Source organism: Silurus meridionalis, chromosome 22, assembly GCF_014805685.1.
Source record: "Silurus meridionalis isolate SWU-2019-XX chromosome 22, ASM1480568v1, whole genome shotgun sequence".
NCBI lineage: Eukaryota > Metazoa > Chordata > Actinopteri > Siluriformes > Siluridae > Silurus > Silurus meridionalis.
The window spans coordinates 916250-943478 of record NC_060905.1 but is presented as its reverse complement, the minus strand read 5'-3'; the positions used below and the strand labels follow the sequence as shown (position 1 = coordinate 943478).

General features: G+C 46.5%; 1 protein-coding gene across 1 annotated transcript; it reads left to right on the top strand.

Moving 5' to 3' along the window:
• On the top strand, nucleotides 1-27229 carry cdk12 (cyclin-dependent kinase 12). Its single transcript, XM_046835521.1, has 16 exons — nucleotides 1-789; nucleotides 894-1908; nucleotides 9767-10417; nucleotides 10513-10719; nucleotides 10810-10949; nucleotides 12663-12833; nucleotides 13022-13211; nucleotides 13485-13541; nucleotides 13668-13769; nucleotides 13979-14056; nucleotides 14729-14845; nucleotides 15754-15885; nucleotides 16375-16575; nucleotides 16846-16877; nucleotides 17179-17640; nucleotides 26632-27229. The coding sequence occupies exons 2-16, from the start codon at nucleotides 923-925 to the stop codon at nucleotides 26988-26990; spliced, it is 3885 nt and encodes a 1294-aa protein (XP_046691477.1). The 5' UTR covers nucleotides 1-789; nucleotides 894-922; the 3' UTR covers nucleotides 26991-27229.

Below are 27229 nucleotides of genomic sequence, written 5' to 3'. Positions count from 1 at the left end.
AACTCCGGAAATGTGCTTTTGTGAGCGCGCACGCACGCACGCACGCGCAGGATCAGTGAGGCAGGCGGGCCGCGGGAGCGCGCAGTGGTGTGTCAGCTTAGCAACAATGGCCGCCGCGGGCTCCGTGCAGTGAAGCGGCCGTGGAGCGGCTCTTTAAATCCGCGAACATCGCCCTAAATCTCGGCCTGGTTTCTTTCCAGAGCCGCTCAAAAATAAACTGGAATAAATTCTGCACACGAATCTGTGATTATTACCGAGAAATGATAAACTGATACAGAAACTAACTGAACTATTAAAAAGCGAATCATGTAAACAGAACTGAACAACCGGCTTTACAAAGTTGTTCTTTTTTTCTTCTCCAGTTTAGTCACTGGTTTTGTCCATTAATGATGGACTTCTGCTCGTTTCTCAGTCTCCGAAAGACTCCAGTCTAAAACCTCGGTGCACGGAAAAGGATAAAACACTGAAAAAGGAGATTCTTTCATCTTTTTTTATTTTTGGAGCAAAACGCTCGCTTTGCTAGGTGGCTACGATTAGCTTAGCATATTAGCTAGCATCAGAAGGCGAGGAGAGTCCGCAGTGTCCTTACTAACAGTGTGTGGGGCTTAAACAGGTTCCTGGAGATCTCACCCTGAGCGACACTGAGAGCGGGGGAGAAGGAGTGTAAGGCGGGCTGTATGCTCGCTTCATCGGGGGACTTTCTCAACGCTAGAGGAGACCCGGAGGCGCGCTGCAGGAGAACCTGGCCGGGGATGAGTTCCGGATAAAGCCGTGAGCAGCGCCAACTGTGTGAGATACTGTTCCATTACAGTGCTGTGTGCGTGTGTGTGTGTGTGTGTGTGTGTGTGATTCGGTGTGTTTCAGTGGATTTGTGTGTGATTTCTTTCCCACAGAAAGGGACCGGTGGTCGGTGGAATAAGGTATGCCTGGCTCAGACCGACATCATGTCACCAAGCGGAAGTCGGAAACTGAATACAAACACCAACCGGCCGCCACCGGAAGCGCCGACTCCAGGCTTCATCAGACCAAATCCACAGGCTCCTCCTCATCCTCCTCATCTTCATCCTCATCCCTGTCGAAGCACAACAAACGCCACAAACCGTCCAAACACGGCAGCAGGGCAGATTCCCCAGTGGAGCCCCCTGTCGTCTCCATTAAGCCCTTGGTGGAATACGATGACATCAGTTCCGACTCGGACGAGTTCCTGGACCTCCCTGTGGCCCCGGCCCTGAAACCGCAGGACGAGGCGTACCGCGGCAAAGAGATCCGGACTCATAAACGCAAACGCTCAAGGAAAAAGTCCAAAGACCCCCACCGGGTCCGGGAATCGGGTGCCGACGGGGACCGGGACGTCAGGGCGAAGAGGGCCACCGAACGGGAGGCGAAAGACGCGAAGCGGAAAAGCAGAGACAAGCTCGCGTCTGCCGGGGCTGTCTCAAGGCCAGACGTCGACTCTGCTTCGAGACGAGCCACCGCGGAGTCGTCCGTTGCTCTGCAGCTCCCAGAGTCCTCCAGCTCGACCTCGATGAAAAGCAAAAGCAAAGAATCGCATGAGACGTCTCACCGCTCGACTCACCGGCCGTCTCACCGGAACAAACCAGAGCACGAACACGAGCGTGAGCATTCGGAACGCAACCGCCGCAAGACCTCCAAAAACCGCAAGTCATCTCGAACCGGTGGTGGTGGTGGCGGCGGTGCGGTCGGCGTCTCCGTCTCCTCCCCTGTGGATCCTGAGGACGGGTACTCGTCCCGGCGCCGCGCCAACACCCCGAGCCCGTACCGGGACAGCTCACGCCGGAGCAGACAGAGATCCGAGAGTCCGTACTCGCGCAGGAGGTCCTCCAGCTATGACCGGGATGGCAGCCCGTACACGAACAGACGTTCCTGCAGCACCAGTCCTGTGTCTCGGTGAGCTACAGCTGAACAACTTACCATCTTACACCATCACCCACCTCCATCATACACCATCACCACACACCTCAATCATACACCATCACCGACCTCCATCATACACCACCATCACACACCCCCATCATACACCATCACACACCCCCATCATACACCATCACACACCTCAATCATACACCATCACCGACCTCCATCATACACCATCACCGACCTCCATCATACACCATCATCACACATCTCAATCATACACCATCACACACTCGCCATCATACACCTCCATCATACACCATCACACACCCCATCATACACAATCACACACCCCATCATACATCACACACCCCATCATACACCTCCATCATACACCATCATCACACACCTCAATCATACACAATCACACACCTCAATCATACACAATCATCACACACCTCAATCATACACCATCATCACACCCGACATCACACACCTCAATCATACACCATCATCAAATACCTGCACTATACACCTCCATCATACACCATCATCACACCCCATCATACACCGTCACACACCCCATCATACACCGTCACACACCCCATCATACACGTCACACACCCCATCATACACCGTCACACACCCCATCATACCGTCACACACCCCATCATACACCGTCACACCCCATCATACACCGTCACACCCCATCATACACAATCACACACCCCATCATACAATCATCACACCCCATCATACACCATCACACACCCCATCATACACCATCACACACCTCAATCATACAATCATCACACACCCCATCATACACCACCATCACACCCCATCATACACAATCATCACACACCCCATCATACACAATCATCACACACCCCATCATACACAATCATCACACACCCCATCATACACCACCATCACACACCCCATCATACACCACCATCACACCCCATCATACACCACCATCACACACCCCATCATACACCGTCACACACCTCCACCATACACCGTCACACCTCCACCATACACCGTCACACCTCCACCATACACCGTCACACACCTCCACCATACACCGTCACACACCTCCACCATACACCGTCACACACCTCCACCATACACCGTCACACACCTCCACCATACACGTCACACACCTCCACCATACACCGTCACACACCCCATCATACACCGTCACACACCCCATCATACAATCACACACCCCATCATACACCACACACACCCCATCATACACGGTCACACACCCCATCATACACGGTCACACACCCCATCATACACGGTCACACACCCCATCATACACGGTCACACACCCCATCATACACGGTCACACACCCCATCATACACGGTCACACACCCCATCATACACCGTCACACACCCCATCATACACCATCACACACACCCCATCATACATCACACACCCCATCATACACAATCACACCCCATCATACACCATCATCACACCTCCATCACACACCATCACACACCTCAATCATACACCATCATCACACACCGACATCACACACCTCAATCATACACCATCATCACACACCGACATCACACACCTCCATCATACACCATCATCACACACCGACATCACACACCTCCATCATACACCATCATCACACACCGACATCACACCTCCATCACACACCATCACACCTCCATCATACACCGTCACACACCTCCATCATACACCGTCACACACCTCCATCATACACCATCATCACACATCTCAATCATACACCATCACACACTCGCCATCATACACCTCCATCATACACCATCACACACCCCATCATACACAATCACACACCCCATCATACAATCACACACCCCATCATACACAATCATCACACCTCAATCATACACAATCATCACACACCTCAATCATACACAATCACACACCTCAATCATACACAATCATCACACACCTCAATCATACACCATCATCACACACCGACATCACACACCTCAATCATACACCATCATCAAATACCTGCACTATACACCTCCATCATACACCATCATCACACCCCATCATACATCATCACACACCTCAATCATACAATCATCACACACCCCATCATACACCACCATCACACACCCCATCATACACAATCATCACACCCCATCATACACAATCATCACACCCCATCATACACAATCATCACACCCCATCATACACCACCATCACACACCCCATCATACATCACACACACCCCCATCACACACCCCATCATACACGTCACACACCCCATCATACACCGTCACACACCTCCACCATACACCACACACACCCCCATCACACACCTCCACCATACACCGTCACACACCTCCACCATACACGTCACACACCTCCACCATACACCGCCACACACCTCCACCATACACGTCACACACCTCCACCATACACGTCACACACCTCCACCATACACCACACACCCCATCATACACCGTCACACACCCCATCATACACTCACACACCCCATCATACGGTCACACACCCCATCATACACGGTCACACACCCCATCATACACGGTCACACACCCCATCATACACGGTCACACACCCCATCATACACGGTCACACACCCCATCATACACGGTCACACACCCCATCATACACGGTCACACACCCCATCATACACGGTCACACACCCCATCATACACGGTCACACACCCCATCATACACGGTCACACACCCCATCATACACCTCCATCATACACACCCCCATCACACACCCCATCATACACCGTCACACACACCCCATCATACACCGTCACACACCCCCATCATACACCGTCACACACCCCATCATACACCATCATCACACACCTCCATCACCCACCATCACCCACCTCAATCATACACCATCATCACACACCGACATCACACACCTCAATCATACACCATCATCACACACCCGACATCACACCTCCATCATACACCATCATCACACACCCTACATCACACACCATCATCACACACACCCCATCATCACACACCTCCATCACACACCATCACACCTCCATCATACACCGTCACACACCTCCATCATACCGTCACACACACCTCCATCACACCATCACACACCATCACACACCCCATCATACACCTCCATCATACACCATCACACCCCATCATACACAATCACACACCCCATCATACACAATCACACACCCCATCATACACAATCATCACACACACCTCCATCATACACAATCACACACCTCAATCATACACAATCATCACACACCTCAATCATACACCATCATCACACACCCGACATCACACACCTCAATCATACACCATCATCAAATACCTGCACTATACACCTCCATCATACACCATCATCACACCCCATCATACACCATCACACACCCCATCATACACCACACACACCCCATCATACACCGTCACACACACCCCATCATACACCGTCACACACCCCATCATACACCGCCATCACACACCATCACACACCCCATCATACAATCACACACCCCATCATACACCGTCACACCCCATCATACACCGTCACACCCCATCATACACAATCACACACCCCATCATACACCATCATCACACCCCATCATACACCATCACACACCCCATCATACACCATCACACACCCCATCATACACAATCATCACACACCCCATCATACACCACCATCACACACCCCATCATACACAATCATCACACACCCCATCATACACAATCACACACCCCATCATACAATCATCACACACCCCATCATACACCACCATCACACACCCCATCATACACCACCATCACACACCCCATCATACACCGTCACACACCTCCACCATACACCGTCACACCTCCACCATACACCGTCACACACCTCCACCATACACGTCACACACCTCCACCATACACCGTCACACACCTCCACCATACACCGTCACACCTCCACCATACACCGTCACACACCTCCACCATACACGTCACACCTCCACCATACACCGTCACACACACCTCCACCATACACCGTCACACACCCCATCATACACCGTCACACACCCCATCATACACCGTCACACACCCCATCATACACCGTCACACCCCATCATACACCGTCACACACCCCATCATACACACGTCACACACCCCATCATACACGGTCACACACCCCATCATACACGGTCACACACCCCATCATACACGGTCACACACCCCATCATACACGGTCACACACCCCATCATACACGGTCACACACCCCATCATACACGGTCACACACCCCCATCATACACGGTCACACACCCCATCATACACGGTCACACACCCCATCATACACGGTCACACACCCCATCATACACGGTCACACACCCCATCATACACGGTCACACCCCATCATACACGTCACACACCCCATCATACACCATCATCACACACCTCCATCACCCACCATCATCAAACACCTCAATCATACACCATCACACACCTCAATCATACACCATCATCACACCCCATCATCACACACCATCATACACCATCATCACACCGACATCACACACCTCCATCACACACCATCACACCTCCATCATACACCGTCACACACCTCCATCATACACCGTCACACACCTCCATCATACACCGTCACACCTCCATCATACACCGTCACACACCTCCATCATACACCACACACCTCCATCATACACGTCACACACCCCATCATACACCGTCACACACCCCATCATACACCGTCACACACCCCATCATACACCGTCACACACACCCCATCATACACGTCACACACCTCCATCACCGACCTCCATCATACACCATCATCACACACCTCAATCATACATCACACACCTCAATCATACACCATCACACACCATCATCACACACCATCACACACCTCAATCATACACCATCATCACACACCCGACATCACACACCTCAATCATACACCATCATCACACACCCGACATCACACACCTCAATCATACACCATCATCAAATACCTGCACTATACACCACCATCATACAGCATCATCACACATCTCAATCATACACCATTACACACCCGCCATCACACACCCCCATCACACACCTCAATCATACACCTCCATCATACACCATCACACACCTGCCATCTCACACCTCCATCATACACCATCATCACACACCTCAATCATACACCGCCATCACACACCATCAAACACCATCACACACCGCCATCACACACCTCCATCATACACCATCACCACACACCTCCATCATATGCCTCAATCATACACCTACTTCATAGACCTCCATCACACACCTCAATTGTACACCTATCACCCACGCCCACACCGCCATCACACACCTCCATCACCCACCTCCATTATATACGCCACCTTCACACACCTCCATTGTACACCACCGTTGTACACCATCACCCACCTCCATCACACCACGATACACCACCATCACACACTACCATTACACACCTCCATCGTGCACCACCATCATACACCTCCATGATGCACCACCATCACACACCTATTATACACCTCCATCACACACCTCCATCATACACCGTCACACACCTCCATCGTGCACCACCATCATACACCTCCATCACACACCATCACACACCCGCCATCACACACCATCACACACCTTCATTATACACCACCATCACACACCTCCATCACACACCTCCATCACGCACCTCCATCACACACCTCTATTATAGACCATCATCACACACCATTATACACCACTGTCACACCTCCATTGTACACCATCACCCACCTCCATCACACCTCCATCACGCACCTCCATCACGCACTCCATCACGCACCTCCATCACGCACTCCATCACGCACTCCATCACGCACCTCCATCACACACCTCCATTGTACACCTCCATCACGCACCTCCATCACGCACCTCCATCACGCACCTCCATCACGCACCTCCATCACGCACCCGCCATCACACACCTCAATCATACACCATCATCACACACCTCAATCATACACCATCATCACACACCTCCATCACACCTCCATCACACACCTCCATCACACACCTCCATTATACACAATCACACACCTCCATCACACCTCCATTGTACACCTCCATCACACACCATTATACACCACCATCACACACCTCCATCACACCACGATACACCACCATCACACACTACCATTACACACCTCCATCGCACCACCATCATACACCTCCATGATGCACCACCATCACACACCTATTATACACCTCCATCACACACCTCCATCATACACCATCACACACCCGCCATCACACACCTCCATCGTACACCACCATCACACACCATCACACACCCGCCATCACACACCATCACACACCTTCATTATACACCACCATCACACACCTCAATCATACACCTCCATCACACACCTCCATCACGCACCTCCATCACACACCTCTATTATAGACCATCATCACACACCATTATACACCACTGTCACACCTCCATCACGCACCTCCATCACGCACCTCCATCACGCACCTCCATCACACCACGATACACCACCATCACACACTCCATCACACACCTCCATCGCCCGCCATCACACACCTCTATTATAGACCATCATCACACACCACCATTGTACACCGCCATCGCCCACCACCATCGTGCACCGCCTTCGCAAACCTCAATCATAGACCAGCATCACACCCTCAATTCTACACCACCATCACACACCCGCCATCACACACCATCATCACACACCTCCATCGACACCACCATCACACACCTCAATCATACACAATTATCACACACCTCCATTGTACACCATCATTATTATTATACACCACTGTTGTACACACCTCCATCGTACACCATCACACACCTCCATTATACACAATCACACACCTCCATCACACACCTCCATCACACACCTCCATCACACACCTCCATCACACACCTCCATCACACACCTCCATCACACACCTCCATCGCCCGCCATCACACACCATCACACACCTCCATTATACACAATCACACACCTCCATTGTACACCTTTCACTTACGTCCACACCCGCCATCACACACCTCCATTATAGACCATCATCACATACATCCATGCAGAGCTACACACGTGTTTTACCAGTTGAACTCGGCTGTAACAGTTTCCCTCTGAACAACCAATCAGAGGATGGAAAAATGCTGACGCTATTCTGGGCCAGTGATCTGCTCTGTGAGGAGAATCTGAAATCTGATTGGATAAAGAAACAGAGCTGTTGGTAATATTCTCTATGGTAAAAGTCCAGCAGTACTGATTCTGAAGGCTCTGAGCAGATTAGATTCACATGGCAGCACATAGAGGCTGAAATCTGATTGGACAAAAAAATCTACCATCCACATACACGTACTGAAGCAGTGCAGCCGAGAGAAACACTACCACATGAAGAGAAGAAACTGATGGAAGAAATTAATACAATTTCATGGAACAAACATTAGAATTTATGTTGTCAATGTAGGTCAGTGCTTCTGATAGTGTTTAGACCAGTAGAGTACTTTACTGACCCTGACCCCCCCGACACTGGTCTCAATACTATAGCAAGTTCTGTAACCTATTGGCAAATAAATCCAGTTCACCTGAGATTATTGTACTGCAGCTTTCCTGTACTGCTAGCAGTTTATTAGCTATATTGCCGTTACCATAGAAACAACAATGTTACTGTTTCATGTTCATGTTCAAGTTCTGGACAGTTACAATTTTAACACACTCCGCATTATCACACACACCTGCAACCCTTTGTTTTAGGGGCATGGCCACACTAATGATTAGTAGATCACATGATCATCAGATATGAGCGTTTTTGTGCGTTTTTGTTTTTCAGACGCTCGATCAGGTCTCGCAGTCGCTCTCCTCTGTACTCGTCCTCTCGCCGATCCGCCTCACACTCGCGCAGCAAGAAACATTCGTCACTAGGTGGAGCCAGTGGGAGCTCCGCCTCCAGGAGCCGCCCAGCCAGCCGATCTCCTTCCTCTCGCCTGCCCATCTCTTCGAGCCTGGGGGCGGAGCTTACACGCAGGAAAAAAGAGAGACAAGCCGCAGCAGCAGCTCGGGCGGCTGCAACCCCGCCCACTCAACCGGCTGTGACCCCGCCCACTCAACCTCCAGACCAGAAGGTGGAGCCAGAGCCAGCCCCACCCCCAGCACCTGAGCTTTCTTCTGTTCCCAATCTCATTTCATCAGGGGAAATAGACGTAGCACCGCCCCCTCCTCCACTTCCTGCAAACTCTCCGCCCCCACTTCCTTTAAATTCTCCACCCCCACTTCCATTAAATTCTCCGCCCCCACTTCCATTAAATTCTCCACCACCACTTCCTCTGAACTCCCCTCCTCCACTTCCTGCTTCGGTCCCACCTACATCTTCAGCCCTACTGCCTCAGTCCAAAAGCCCCGCCCACAAATCCACGCCTATCAAAACCTCCACGCTTCCACCCCTCCCCCTACCACCGGTACTACTGGGAGACTGCAGGGACAGGTGTGTAGACACACACACACACACACACACACACACACACACACACACAGCAATATGTGTAATAGTGTCTTTTTAATGGATGTTTAATTCCTCAGCCCGAAGAAGGCCACGCCCACTCACCGTACCTCCAGGAAAGAACGAGAGAGAGAAAGGGAGAAAGAGAGGGAGAAAGAGGTTAGGACACGCCTCCTCAGTGATTTGCCCCTCCCACCTTTATTAACTGGAATGGATTCATCTCCGCCCCTTTCGCCAGTGCAAGACGCCCTGCCTCCTGTACAGCCCACTTATAAGAAGAGACCAAAGTAAGTGTGTGAATTTTTTTTGTGGAAATTCTGCAGGACACACAGCCATAATGATTACAGACAAGACCAACTGTGTGTTGGTGTGTGTAGGTTCTGCTCTCCTCGTTTTGGTGAGAAGAGACAGACACAGATCGACTGGGGAAAACGCTGTGTGGACAAGTTCGACATCATAGGCATCATCGGAGAAGGAACGTACGGCCAGGTGTACAAAGCCAGAGAGAAGGACACAGGTGTGTGTGTGTGTGTGTGTGTGTGTGTGTGTGTGTGTGTGTGTGTGTGTATAGATGGGTATGGGTGTATGGGTATGGGAAAGGGGGGTATGGGGAGGTGGGTATGGGTATTTGTAGGTGTGTATTGGTATGTGTATGTGTGGGTGTAGGTGGGTGTGTATGGGGAGGTGTGTTGGTATGTAGGTGTATTTGTGGTGTAGGTGCGTATGTATAGGTGGGTGTGGGTGTAGGTGAGGAGGTGTAGGTGTGGGTGTAGGGGTATGGGGAGGTGTGTGGGTATGGGAAAGGGGGTATGAGGAGGTGGGTATGGGAAAGATGGGTATGCGTATGGGGAGGTGTGAGTAGGTGTGTGGTATGTGTAGGTGGGTGTATGGGTATGTGTGTGGGTGTGTAGGTGGGTATGGGTGTATGGGTATGTGTAGGTGGGTAGGTGTGTGTAGGTGTGTGTGGGTATTTGAAGGTGTGTATTGGTATGTGTGTGTGGGTGTAGATGGGTATGGGGAGGTGGGTATGGTATGGGGAGGTGTGTGTAGGTGTGTATGGGTATTTGAAGGTGTGTATTGGTAAGTGTATGTGGGTGTAGATGGGTATGGGGAGGTGTTTGTTGGAATGTATGTGTATTTGTGGGTGTAGGTGGGTATGTGTATTTGTGGGTGTAGGTGTGTAGGTGGGTAGGTGTGTGTGTAGGTGGGTGTAGGTGTGTGTGTAGGTGTGTGTGGGTGTAGGTGTGTTATGCATGGGTATGTGTATTTGTGGGTGTAGGTGGGTATGTGTGGGTGTAGGTGGTATGGGTATGTGTGGGTGTAGTGTGTGTGTAGGGGTGTGAGTAGGTGTGTGTGTGGTATGTGTGGGTGTGTGTGTGTGTGTAGGTGTGTTGGTATGTATGGGTATGTGTATTTGTGGGTGTAGGTGGGTATGTGTGTGGGTGTAGGGGTGTGGGTTGGGGTGTGTGTGGGTGTAGGTGTGTGGGTGTATGGGTATGTGTAGGTGGGTGTGTGTGTGGTGTGTAGGTGGGTAGGTGTATTGGTATGTGTGTGTGGGTGTAGGTGGGCATGGGTATGTGTAGGTGGGTATGGGTTTGTGGTGTAGGTGGGTATGGGCATGTGGGTGTAGGTGGGTAAGGGTATGTGGGTGTGGGTGTAGGTGGGTATGGGTATGTGTGGGTGGGTGTAGGTGGTATGTGTGGGTGGGTGTAGGTGGGTATGGGTATGTGGGTGTAGGTGGCATGTGTGTGTGGGTGTAGGTGGGTGTAGGTGTGGGTGTAGGTGGGTATGTGTGTGTGTGTAGGTGTAGGTGGGTAGGTGTGTGGGTGTGTAGGTGGGTGTGTGGGTGTAGGTGGGTAGGTGTGTATGGGTATGTGTGTGGTGTAGGTGTGTGTGGGTGTAGGTGGGTATGTGTGTGTGTAGGTGGGTGTGTGGGTGTAGGTGTATTGGTATGTGGGTGTAGGTGGTATGGGTATGTGTGGGTGGGTGTAGGTGGGTATGTGGGTGTAGGTGGGTGGGTGGGTAGGTGTGTATGGGCATGTGTGGGTGTAGGTGGTGTGTGTAGGTGTAGGTGGGTATGTGGGTGTGGTGTAGGTGGGTGTGGGTGGGTGTAGGTGGGTGGGTGTGGGTGTAGGGGTGGGTGTGTGTGTGATTCATTGAGCTCATGGGAGTCTGGCGCAACTGTAAGGTGTGTGTGTGTGTGTGTGCGTGTGTGTGTGCGTGTGTGCAGGTGAGCTGGTGGCCCTAAAGAAGGTGCGTTTGGATAATGAGAAGGAGGGCTTCCCCATCACAGCCATTCGCGAGATTAAAATCCTCAGACAGTTAAACCACCGCAGTGTCGTCAACATGAAGGAGATCGTCACCGACAAGCAGGATGCTCTTGACTTCAAAAAGGACAAAGGTCTCTCTCTCTCTCTCTCACACACACACACACACACACACACACACACACACACACACACACACACAGCTGACAGTAAGAAAAACCTCTGCTCACATGACTTCAGTAATTCCATTACCAAGAAGTAATCTATTTGGCTTTACTTTGTGTGTGTGTGTGTGTGTGTGTGTGTGTGTGTGTGTCTGTAGGAGCGTTCTACCTGGTGTTTGAGTACATGGACCACGACTTGATGGGACTGTTGGAGTCGGGTCTCGTCTCCTTCTCACACGAACACATCCGCAGCTTCATGAGGCAACTGATGGAGGGACTTGACTACTGTCACAAGAAGAACTTCCTACACAGGGACATCAAGTGTTCCAACATCCTGCTCAACAACAGGTACACACACAATGTTGTCCTTCTGTACAGTGTGAATGTTATGATGTGATGCAGTTGTTAAAGTGAGTGTACATGCAAACATAAATAACCCCCTCTCTCTTCTTCCTTTATCTCCTCTTTCTCTCCACCGTTTACTTTCTCTTTGTTCACCTTTCCGTCTCTCTCTCTCTCTCTCTCTCTCTCTCTCTCTCTCTCTCTCTCCCTCTCTCCTTTCACTCCTCCTTCTCCCCTCACTATATCCCCCTCCCCCACTCTACCCCTTCCTCTTCGCAGTGGGCAGATAAAGCTGGCTGATTTTGGGTTGGCTCGTCTCTATAACTCAGAGGAAAGGTGAGCTCACTGTATTCTTTGATTCTTATGTATAGTGCATTACTGTGTGTGTGTGTGTGTGTGTGTGTGTGTGTGTGTGTGTGTGTGTGTGTTTTACTGAACTCGTCTCCGATTGGTCATTTCCAGTCGGCCGTACACCAATAAGGTGATAACACTGTGGTACCGCCCACCTGAGCTGCTGCTGGGAGAGGAGAGATACACACCTGCCATTGATGTCTGGAGCTGCGGGTACACACGCACACACACACTCAGTCAATATGAAAATAATATTATTCTTTAACCCCCATCACACCGAGCATCGCATGTCTCCTTACATCACTTCCTGTAGAGCCAGTGAGAGGCTTCTACACTCTCCCTGGCTGTCACTAGGGGGCGATATCATCACGCACATAAATCTGTCCTTTACTTACACTGCTTTTCCTCTCCTTGCTGTCCAGGTGCATTCTGGGAGAGCTTTTCACCAAGAAGCCCATTTTCCAGGCGAACCAGGAGCTTCTGCAGCTCGAGCTCATCAGGTCTGTGTTCGAGCACTTACAGAGGGGCAGTATACCATTTAGTCAAAAGTATGTGCACACCTGGGCAGCACACCTGTATATACTACATGCTGAACCTCATTTTGCTGTTGTGAGCTCCAGTTTTCTGGGAAAGCTTTCTGCTAGACTTGGGGGAAGGCTATGGGGGTTAGTCACACACTGAAGTAAGGAGTCTCCCGTTTCAATTCATTACAGAAGTGTTGTGGTTGAAGAGGTCAGGGCTAGAGATCTTCCAGTCCATCCTTCACACCATCAAGGTGTGTGTACAGGATCATCAGGCTGGAGCAGGGTTGGGAATCTGCGTTCTGATAAAAACTATAACGGTACAGCATATAGAGACATTTTATACTTGTGTGCGTGTATGTGCGCGCACGTAGCAATTTGGGGAAGAATCACGAGAGTATGATGGTCAGGGGTGCACATACTTTTGGTCATGTCATATAACTAAAATTGATAAACTAATTAAAATGTATTAGTATGAATTTATTAAAATCAGTATGAATATATTCCTGTTTATACCTGTGTATGTTAAGAACCCTTTCTGTTTATCTTGGATATTTATTGTGTGTGTGTGTGTGTGTGTGTGTGTGTGTGTGTGTGTGTGTGTGTGTGTGTGTGTGTGTGTGTGTGTGTGTGTGTGTGTGTGTGTGACAGTCGTCTGTGTGGCAGTCCGTGTCCTGCAGCGTGGCCTGACGTCATTAAGCTGCCTTACTTCAACACCATGAAGCCCAAGAAGCAGTACAGACGCCGCTTACGCGAGGAGTTCTCCTTGTGAGTTCACGTGTGTGTTTGTGTGTTTGTGTTGTAGCCAAGTATTGTATAGGCTGCTCTGTATATGGTATAATTCACTCACACTATTACCATGGTAACAGTCAATCCAAATGTATTTAAGCTTTTTTTTTGAAAAATGAGCCGTAACTAAATTTAGTTTATTTGTTGTTAAACTAAACTTTGGCAACTAAAAACCAAACTGAAACCAAAACCAAACAAAAAAACCCCAAAAGACCCTACTGACCCGTCATGACTATAACAGCTGAACCTCACACTTTTTCACTCTGATGGTGTGCTCTATGCAGACTCGTGCTCTTTCTCTCTCATCACTTGAGCACTTTATTTTTATCTGTTTATTTTTGCCACTTGTGCACTAAACCCTACAGTGTGAACGATTGTGCAGTAAGCCTCAGTGCCTGTACTGACTGCAATCTTTAGCCTTGTTAGTGTCTATTGTTATCTTTGTGTATTGTCTACTGTCTTGTTACCGTGTTTCCCTGAAGATAAGCCCTCGTTAAGATCTTCAGACTGGATGATGATGATAACGAGAGCAATATGAAGTAAATGATGGATAGATTTTTGTCCCATACATCAACAGATGTACCGGTAGATTGTTCTACATGAAACGATAAGATATTCCCTGAAAATAAGCCGTACCTGTTTTGGAGCAGAAACGTATATAAGACGTGATCTTATTTCCAGGGAAACACGGTACCTTTCTATCCTACTGACTGTTATATGTTGATCTGCACTTCAGAGCCTAACATCATTCTGCTTTGCCCCCTGAATGACTAACACTCACTTTAACGTGACTTTGACTTTCACCATGAGCATAGCTGTGGTGTTAAAGGGAAAAAAAATACATATCTATCTCTCTCTCTCTCTCTCTCTCTCTCTCTCTCTCTCAGTTTGCCCTCTCCAGCTCTGGACCTGTTTGACCGTATGTTGACCCTCGACCCCTTGCGCAGGTGTACAGCAGAGCAGGCCCTGGCCAGCGGCTTCCTCTCTGACGTCGACCCCAGCAAGATGCCACCTCCAGAGTGAGTGTCCTCAAGGTTCCTCATGTGACCACGGTCATCTGCCTCAGGCTCCGTCTACACTAATCCAGATAAACTCATCTAAAAAGCTCTCCATGTCCACAATTTCGTTTTCAATCGATTCCCAAAACCACACTGAAATGTCTGGAATCGCTCACGTTCCTGTACAGGGCACGAGCGAAACGGAACACGATTCGAACCGCGTTATTTCCGCCTTTTTCCGGCTCTTTGAAATGTCGCAGCAATAAAAAATAAACCCGCCATCGTTCTTGAAAGCGTGCATTTTCCCCACGCTGAGACACGAAAACAGTGTTTTTCATTGTTTAAAAACACCATCAGTGTGGAGGGAAACACAATGGAAAGAAAAATATACATCAAACAAAAACAGTGTGGATATGGCCTTACTGTGTGTGTGTGTGTGTGTGTGTGTGTGTGTGTGTGTGTGTGTGTGTGTGTGTGTGTGTGTGTGTGTGTGTGTGTGTGTGTGTGTAGTTTACCCCACTGGCAGGACTGTCATGAGTTGTGGAGTAAGAAGAGGCGGAGACAGAGGCAGAGTGGGCTGACCGAGGACCCGCCTGTTCAGAAAGCAGTGCAGCAGAAGGACTCGGGGAGCACAACCAGCCGAGACAACAACCAATCAGCAGCCAGCTCCTCTCCAGCAGCTCCCCAGCCACACACACTGATCTCACAGGTGTACATCTCTCTTACACACACACACACACACACACACACACACACACACACACACACACACACACACACACTGATCTCACAGGTGTACATCTCTCTTACACACACACACACACACACACACACACACACACACACACACACTGATCTCACAGGTGTACATCTCTCTCTTACACACACTGATCTCACAGGTGTACATCTCTCACACACACACACACACACACACTGATCTCACAGGTGTACATCTCTCTCACACACACACTGATCTCACAGGTGTACATCTCACACACACACTGATCTCACAGGTGTACATCTCTCTCACACACACACACACACACACACACACACACACACACACAGATCTCACAGTTGTACATCTCTCTCACACACACAGACACTGATCTCACAGGTGTACATCTCACACACACACACACACACACACACACACTGATTTCACAGGTCTATTTCTGACACACACAGCACTGTGTACATACATATTTATATACTGTGTGTGTGTGTTAACACATTAGTGTCTAATCCTCACACACTTCTGTCACATGAAAGTGTCTAACACTGTATTGTGTGTGTGTGTGTGCGCGTGCACAGGTCTGAGTGCAGTAGCTGATCAGTTGAATCAGACGGAGATGGCGGTCCTGTTAAACCTGCTGCAGGGTCAGACTGAGCGTCTCACTCTTCCTCAGATGGCTGAGCAGCTCCTCTCTTCCTCCTCTTCTTCACTTCCTGTCCTTGACTCCGCCCCAGATGCTGACTCCACCCATCAACTGGAGCTGCTCAGTCACACCCTATCGTCTCTAATTCAGGCGTCCAATAACGTACCGGCTGCTGCTGCTCCTCCTCCTCCTCCTCCTGAAGCTCCTCAACCTGAGGCTCCTCCCCCAGAAGCCCCGCCTTCAGAAGATCCTACAGGCCTCCTCGCGCTGCTCCTGAGCCAGCTGATTAAAGCTCCGCCCCAGGGGCTGGGCCAAGGCGAGGAGAGCAACGGGGTCCAGTCAGACGGGGCGGTGACCAGAAGCGGCTCCGCCTCTCTTTCCGGCACTGACTGCAAGGGCAAGTCTGAGTTTACTCTCTAGGTGGTGTGGCTCAAAGCATACTGAGGGCTATGATTGGCCAAAAGCAGATTGGGGAGCCCTGGTCACACGGCTCCTTGTAGTGTTAAATCTCCTCTTATTAGAGCGATTGTATATTTTTGAGATGTTTCTCATTATTATTTTTTTGTTCCAACAGTAGAAGTGACTCACTGAAGAAAGTTAAAATAAATCAAAATTTGTTTGTTTCAAATCTTTTTCATTTTTGGTTACGTTTTTAAAACCATCTCGATTTCTACAGGAGGCAGCGATATTTTTTTATAGGTACACACACACACACACACACAACAGAACGTGAAGACATGCCTCTATCATCATGTGCTGCATCTTTCCATGTCCTCTGTCATTCCCACATTCCTCATGTCTCCCTCCTCTCGTTAACCCCGTTAATGCCTCGTTAACGAGCTCAATCACACACAAACAGACCTCCATCCGCTTCTCTTTACAGACCAACCCAAGCTACAGATACACTACCTCCGCCAGCCGCCGAGTCTCTCCTGTGGGCGTGGCCTGCACAGAACTTTCCTTAAAAAACCCTGCGAGCTCCATGTTAAAACTAACAAATTATACACACATAAATATAGCACTAATCAGGGTGATGCTCAAGTTACAGAGTGAGTCCTGGAGAGTCTCTCTCTCTCTCTCTGAGATTAAAGATAGGTGAGATTTGTCTGCATTCTTCAGGATTAGGTTATTAAAAGGTTATCACGTGGGGGCGTGTCTATAAAATGATTGACAGGAGGTGTCATTCTCTCAGCCATGTAGTTTCCTCACACAGATTTATCCAATTTGTTAAAGAAGTGTTTGTGTGAGAAAGGAGTAGTGGAATGCTGACGTGACCCTCTGACTATTTCTCTAGTCATTAATCGGTACAGGAGCTCTGATCTCTCTCACACACACACACACCCACACACACACACAGTATAGTGTTTTAGTGTTATAACGTATATAATCACTCCGATATCTACAGTTGAGTTCTGATCACACGTACAGAGGATGATTGGATTTCTATTTTGCAGCTTCGTCTCCTGAGCTTCATTTGTTCTGTTCTATTTCTTTTTTTTGCATAGATCACTCTTTTCTAAGTGTGTGTGTGTGTGTGTGAGTGAGGGAACGTGGTGATGCAGTGTGACGTCTCGGCCTTCACATTGAATAAATTATGAGCTGAACAAGCAGCATGTCTTTTTCTTTTTCTTTTTTTCCGTTTTCATCTGGGGGGGTTTTTTTTGCACGTGGTAGGTTTCATAGTGCTGAGAAACTGCAGTGTCACTGACACTCCTCAGGGGGCGCTGTGTTTTTGATCCACTACTCATCAGTTGTACACACTCCAAGCAAACCAGTGTTTATTACTATTAATAATATGGGTTTATTCATAACATGATGTAATGACTTACTAAATAATATTAAAATAGTCTTATTAAAAATTAATAAAATAACATTTAATAAAAATACATGGGGTTAAATAAATATATACATAAATTAAATATAAAACACTATAAAATAATCGACCCAAACTGAAAATATTCGTACAATTTAAAGTTTTGATGAAATAATTGATATTTTAAATGTATTTTTATAAGGTCTAATGTTTTTATTTACATTAATTATTTATAATATTTCTTCCTAATAAGAAACTTTTGATTTTGCTAATATTTCTCTCAAATATTTGTATAATCTTTTGAGCTATTACTTTTAAATAAATAATCTGAAGATTAATTACAATTAATATATATATATATATATATATATATATATATTTATGATTTGCAATAATTGTATTTATTAGATTTAATTTCACGTTTTAATAAAATTTTTTACATATTTAAATTCGATAAATTTAAATTTGTGATGTGTAATTATATATTTTTGTTTACTCAGACGAGGACGCTGGGGGTGAAGTTTTACCCCATACATTTTCCCCACTTCCTGTTTACTGTGAATATTTGATGTCATTTCCTGTGTGAGGTCAGCGTGAGCGAGACTCCGCCCCCTCTTGACCTGTACCAGAGAAAAAACACGTGCTTACATCATACGGGGCAAGATTTCAGTTTTATTGAATTAAATTTTGTTTATTAAAAATACCCAAATCTGAAATAATAAAAATAAACACCAGAGCAGCTGTTACACCTCCACATTTCTTTGTTTCTTAAAGATATTGATTGTAAATCTGCAGGATTTTCACCACCACCACAATGATATCTTTATCTCCTAACAGACAATATTTACATTTACGGCATTTGGCAGACGCCCTTATCCAGAGCGACTTACAACTGAGCAGGGGAGGGTTTTAGGGCTTTGCTCAAGGGCCCAGCAGTGGCAGCTTGGTGGTGGTGGGATTTGAACCTGTGATCTTCTGAGCCAAAGCCCAATGCCTTAACCACTGAGCTACCACCTCCTATATATAGTTACTTTTATTAATTAGAATGTGTGTAAAAACTAAATCATATATAATTGTTTATAAAAAAGTGTGGGCTATATTTAATATTGTTTTCTACATATTACTGAGTTTTTAATATAAATTCTAAGGTTTCTTTTTAAATGACAGGTTGTTGCTCCGCCCCCATGAGTGTATAAATCCATTTTTATTTTTTTATTTTTTTCTCCAGACCAGGTTCAGACTTCTGTTCACTTAAACAGCACAATTTCATTTCTCACAGGAGAAATAACTGCCTGTAGTAGGAGCTTATACCTCCATCTCATTTATACCTCCATCTCATTTATACCTCCATCTCATTTATACCTCCATCTCGTTCATACCTCCATCCATCATCTCATTTATACCTCCATCTCGTTCATACCTCCATCCATCATCTCATTTATACCTCCATCTCATTTATACCTCCATCTCGTTCATACCTCCATCTCGTTCATACCTCCATCCATCATCTCATTTATACCTCCATCTCGTTTATACCTCTATCCTCCATCTCATTTATACCTCCATCTCATTTATACCTCTATCCATCATCTCATTTATACCTCCATCTCATTTATACCTCCATCTGCTCATACCTCCATCCATCATCTCATTTATACCTCCATCTCGTTTATACCTCTATCCTCCATCTCATTTATACCTCCATCTCATTTATACCTCCATCCATCATCTCATTTATACCTCCATCTCATTTATACCTCCATCTCGCTCATACCTCCATCCATCATCTCATTTATACCTCCATCTCGCTTATACCTCCATCTCGCTCATACCTCCATCTCGCTTATACCTCCATCCTGCTCATACCTCCATCCATCATCTCATTTATACCTCCATCTCATTTATACCTCCATCCATCATCTCATTTATACCTCTATCCTCCATCTCATTTATACCTCCATCTCATTTATACCTCCATCCATCATCTCATTTATACCTCTATCCTCCATCTCATTTATACCTCCATCAATCATCTCGTTCATACCTCCATCTCATTTATACCTCCATCTCATTTATACCTCCATCTCATTTATACCTCCATCTCATACCTCCATCCTCCATCTCATTTATACCTCCATCAATCATCTCATTTATACCTCTATCCTCCATCTCATTTATACCTCCATCTTGTTTATACCTCCATCTCATTTATACCTCTATCCTCCATCTCATTTATACCTCCATCTCATTTATACCTCTATCCTCCATCTCATTTACCTCCATCTCATTTATTCCTCCATCTCATTTATTCCTCCATCTCATTTATACCTCTATCCTCCATCTCATTTATACCTCCATCTCATTTATACCTCCATCAATCATCTTGTTCATACCTCCATCTCATTTATACCTTTATCCTCCATCTCATTTATACCTCCATCAATCATCTTGTTCATACCTCCATCTCATTTATACCTTTATCCTCCATCTCATTTATACCTCCATCTCATTTACACCTCCATCTCATTTATACCTCTATCCTCCATCTCATTTACACCTCCATCTCATTTACACCTCTATCCTCCATCTCATTTATACCTCTATCCTCCATCTCATTTATACCTCCATCTCATTTATACCTCCATCAATCATCTTGTTCATACCTCCATCTCATTTATACCTTTATCCTCCATCTCATTTATACCTCCATCAATCATCTTGTTTATACCTCCATCTCATTTATACCTCTATCCTATATCTCATTTATACCTCCATCTCATTTACACCTCCATCTCATTTATACCTCTATCCTCCATCTCATTTACACCTCTATCCTCCATCTCATTTACACCTCCATCTCATTTATACCTCTATCCTCCATCTCATTTATACCTCCATCTCATTTATACCTCCATCCATTATCTCATTTATACCTCCATCCTCTATCTTGTTCATACCTCCATCTTATTTATTACTCTATCTCATTTATTTCTCTATCTCGTTCATACCTCCATCCTCCATCTCATTCATACTTTATTTACTTTATACCTCTTTTTTAATACAGTTCTATTTTAATGCTATTTTTATCCTCTTACTTACTCGTGTAAATTTTGATTGTGTATCACCAACTTAATAGATTAATTCGCCTCCACACACCTGTAAAGTGTAGAAATGAGGTAATTATTCTAATATACACACTATATCACACACACACACACACACACACACACGACACTGTCAGACACGAGTGTGTGAGAGGTTGTGTGGAGTTCAGTCTGCTGCTGAGGAATGACACTGTCCTTACTACACACAATTACACACATCATACACACTAAACACAATCAAACACACACCACACATTACACACTACATACATCCCACACACTGCACACATCATACACACTAAACACACACACTACACATCATACACACTAAACACACATATCCCACACACTACACATCCCACACACCAAACACACACACTACACATCCCACACTACACACATCATACACACTAAATGCAGACACACACTAAGCACAGACAAACACACATCACACACTACACATCACACACACACACATCCCACACACACACATCATACACACTACACATCCCACACTAAACACATGCAGACACGCACTAAACACACACACCCACACACTACACACAACCCACACACTGCACACATCCACACACACACATCATACACTAAATGCAGACACACACTAAACACACATATCCCACACACTACACACATCCCACACTAAACACATCATACACACTTAATGCACACAAACTAAACGCACACATCCCACACACACACACATCATACACTACACACATCCACACTAAACACATGCAGACACGCACTAAACACACACACCCACACACTACACATCCCACACACTGCACACATCCCACACACTACACACATCATACACACTAAATGCAGACACGCAATAAACACACACATCCCACACACTACACACATCCCACACTAAACACATCATACACACTTAATGCACACAAACTAAACGCACACATCCCACACTACACACATCATACACACTAAATGCAGACACGCAATAAACACACACATCACACTACACACATCCCACACTAAACACATCATACACACTAAATGCAGACACACACTAAACGCACACATCCCACACACTACACACATCCCACACACTGCACACATCCCACACACTGCCCACTAAACACACACACTACACATCCCACACTACACACATCATTCACACTAAACACACTACACACATTCCACACTACACATATCCCACACTACACATCATACACACTAAATGCAGACACACTAAACACACACACATCACACTACACACATCATACACACTAAATGCAGACACACATTAAACGCACACATCCCACACACTGCACATCCACACACTGCACACTAAACACACACACTACACATCCCACACTACACACATCATTCACACTAAACACACTACACACATCCCAAACTACACACATCCCACACTACACACATCATTCACACTAAACACACTACACACATCCCACACTACACACATCCCACACTACACACATCATTCACACTAAACACACTACCCACATCCCACACTACACACATCCCACACTACACACATCATACACACTAAATGCAGACACACACTAAACACACACACATCACATACACTGCACACATCCCACACACTGCACACTAAACACACACACTACACACATCCCACACTACACACATCATTCACACTAAACACACTACACACATCCCACACACACATCATACACACTAAACACACTACACATCATACACACTAAATGCAGACACACACTAAACACACACATCACATACACTGCACACATCCCACACACTGCACATCCACACACTACACATCATTCACACTAAACACACACACATCATACACACTATACACACACACACACACATCATACACACTAAACACACTACACATCACACACACACACATCATACACTACATACCTCCACACACTAAACACACACACACACACACACACACACATCATACACACTAAATGCAGACAAACACATCCACACACTACACACATCATACACATTACACATCATACACACACACATCATACACACTACACATCACACTACACACACACTACACACATCATACACTACACACATCCACACACTACACACATCAGACACACTAAGCTCAGACACAGATGTCACACACACTGCACGTCTTGCACACTACACATCCAACAAACTACACACATCCCACACACACATCATACACACACACTAAACGCACACATCCCACACTAAACACACACACTACACACATCATACACACTACACACATCATACACACTACACATCATACACACTACACACATCACACACTACACACATCAGACACACTAAGCTCAGACACAGATGCCACACACACTGCACGTCTTGCACACTACACATCACACACACTACACACATCCTTCACACATCATACACTACACAAGTCCCACACAATACACACATCATACACACTAAACACACACACTAAACACACTACATACCTCCCACACACTAAACATACACTACACACATCCCAAACATTACACATATCATATACACTAAATGCAGACACACACACATCATACACTAAACACAGACACACACACATCATACACACTAAACACACTATACACATCTCACACACTACACACATCATACACACTAAACACACACACTGCACACATCCCAAACACCACACACATCATACACACTAAACACACACACTACACACATCATACACACTAAACACAGACACACACATCTCACACATTACACACATCATACACACTATACACACTATACACACAATACACACATCATACACACTAAACCAGGGGTGGGCAAACCTTTTGAATCATGGGCCACAATGGGTTCTAAAATTTGACCGAGGGGCCGGGCCAGGAGAGAGATATAAATATATATATATATAAAACAGAGATTTGTCCTGTAACATGTAGCAGAGCATGAATATGAAGGTTTATTGTACAAACGCATTAATTAAATTAATAATTTATTAAATTTCAGTTGAATAAACAGCAGAAAATCTCAAGTTCAGTTTCAGTAGGAACAGTGTTGTTGATCTTATTTTGCCAGTTCATCAAAGTCTGGAGGAAGTTTTGTTGTGGCAGTTCTCAGGATAGATCCAAGCTGTTGGTCGGTTAAACTGGATCTGTGAGGGGCATTGTTGATGTTCATGATGCTGAATGTCTGTTCACATACGTAGGTTGAACCAAAGAAAGTCTTCCGGAGGTTTAGAAACATGGCTTTGTTAAGTGAAGCATAAAAGTCATTCAGTTTAATAGAGCTTAACTTCTCCTTTAAGACGGAGTCGGACTGAAGATCGATCAGTTCCAATTGCACTTCTTGTGGTGCAGTTTCAGGGTCTTGGGACAGTGGGACAGGGGACAGTGGGACAGGACACCAGATGGAAAGTGCAAAGTGAATGCTGATATTGTACTCTTTGAAAACCGCGACAGTTTCTTGGCATATTAGGCATTCAGCCTTTAATCGGACTTCAGCGAAATACTGAAAATACTTTGTTGTCCACTCCGTATTAAAAACACTCGGCGCTCACTATCCACTTTTCTTTTCTTTAATAAGCTCATTTCTGCAGAAGGGCTCATAAGAGAAGAAGAGAGTAATACACGTGAACAAGGTCAATGTAGCTGAAGTGCGACATCTTTAGGGGAAACGTGGTCATTACAGGGGAAAGATCAATTGAACCAAGTTTACCCGTATCTATTTTAATAGAATATGATCACGCTCGGCGGGTCGGATTAATAAACCCAACAGGCCGTGTGTGGCCCATGTCTGCACTACACACACACTCCACACACTATACACACACTACACACATCACACACTACACTCACTATACACACACACTACACACATCACACACTCCACACACTATAGACACACACTACACACTACACACACACACACACACACTATACAAACACACTGCACACATCACACACTCCACTCACTATACACACACACACACACATCACACACTCCACACACTATACACACACACTACACACATCACACTCCACACACATTACACACATCACACTACACTCACTATACACACACTACACTCACTATACACACACACTACACACATCACACACTCCACACACTATATACACTCCACACATCACGCACTCCACTCACTATACACACACACTACACACATCACACATTACACACTCCACACACTATACACACACTACACACATCACACACTCCACACACATTACACACATCACACACTCCACACACTATACACACACACTACACACATCACACACTCCACACACTATACACACACTACACACATCACACACTCCACACACTATACAAACACACCGCACACCACACACTGCACACATCACACACTACTCATCACACACACTACACACGTCTCACACACCACCTGCAGTGTTTTCTCACTTGTTGTGTTGTGTTGTTGTTATTTTAGATTCAACCCTCTTCAGTGAGAAGCCTCTCGCCCCACCCTCAGTGCTGCCCCATGACCCCGCGACCCCGGCCCCTCCATCTGCACAGTCAGATGATCTTCATAGCGACATGGCGTCTACTCTCCTGCAGCTAATTTCTCAGCATGCCTCAGAAAGCAAGCCCACTTCTTCAGACTCTCAGCATCTGAAAGAGACTAAGCCTTCGTCCTCGTATTCCTCTCCAGGAGCGCTAATCTTCAGCCAGCCTGAACACGATGCTAACAATGCTAACACTAACGCGGGAGCGCAGTACCCACGGGACCAGGACCTCCGTTTCACCCTGGGGTCCTGCCCCGAGGAGAGACTAGAGAGTGAGTCCTGAACTTCTACCACCTATGAGGAACCGGCATGAGGAGCGAGCTGGATGCTTCACAAACTTCTGTCCTGAGGCTGTACATGTCAAACACACACACACACACACACACACACACACACACACGCTTTATATTAAATCTTCACAATGACTTTAAACCTGATGTAAACACCATCATTTCTCTACATCATAAACCTGTAAATAATTTTTCTGTTTATTAAATGACGCTAAGTGAAATACTGTCTGTA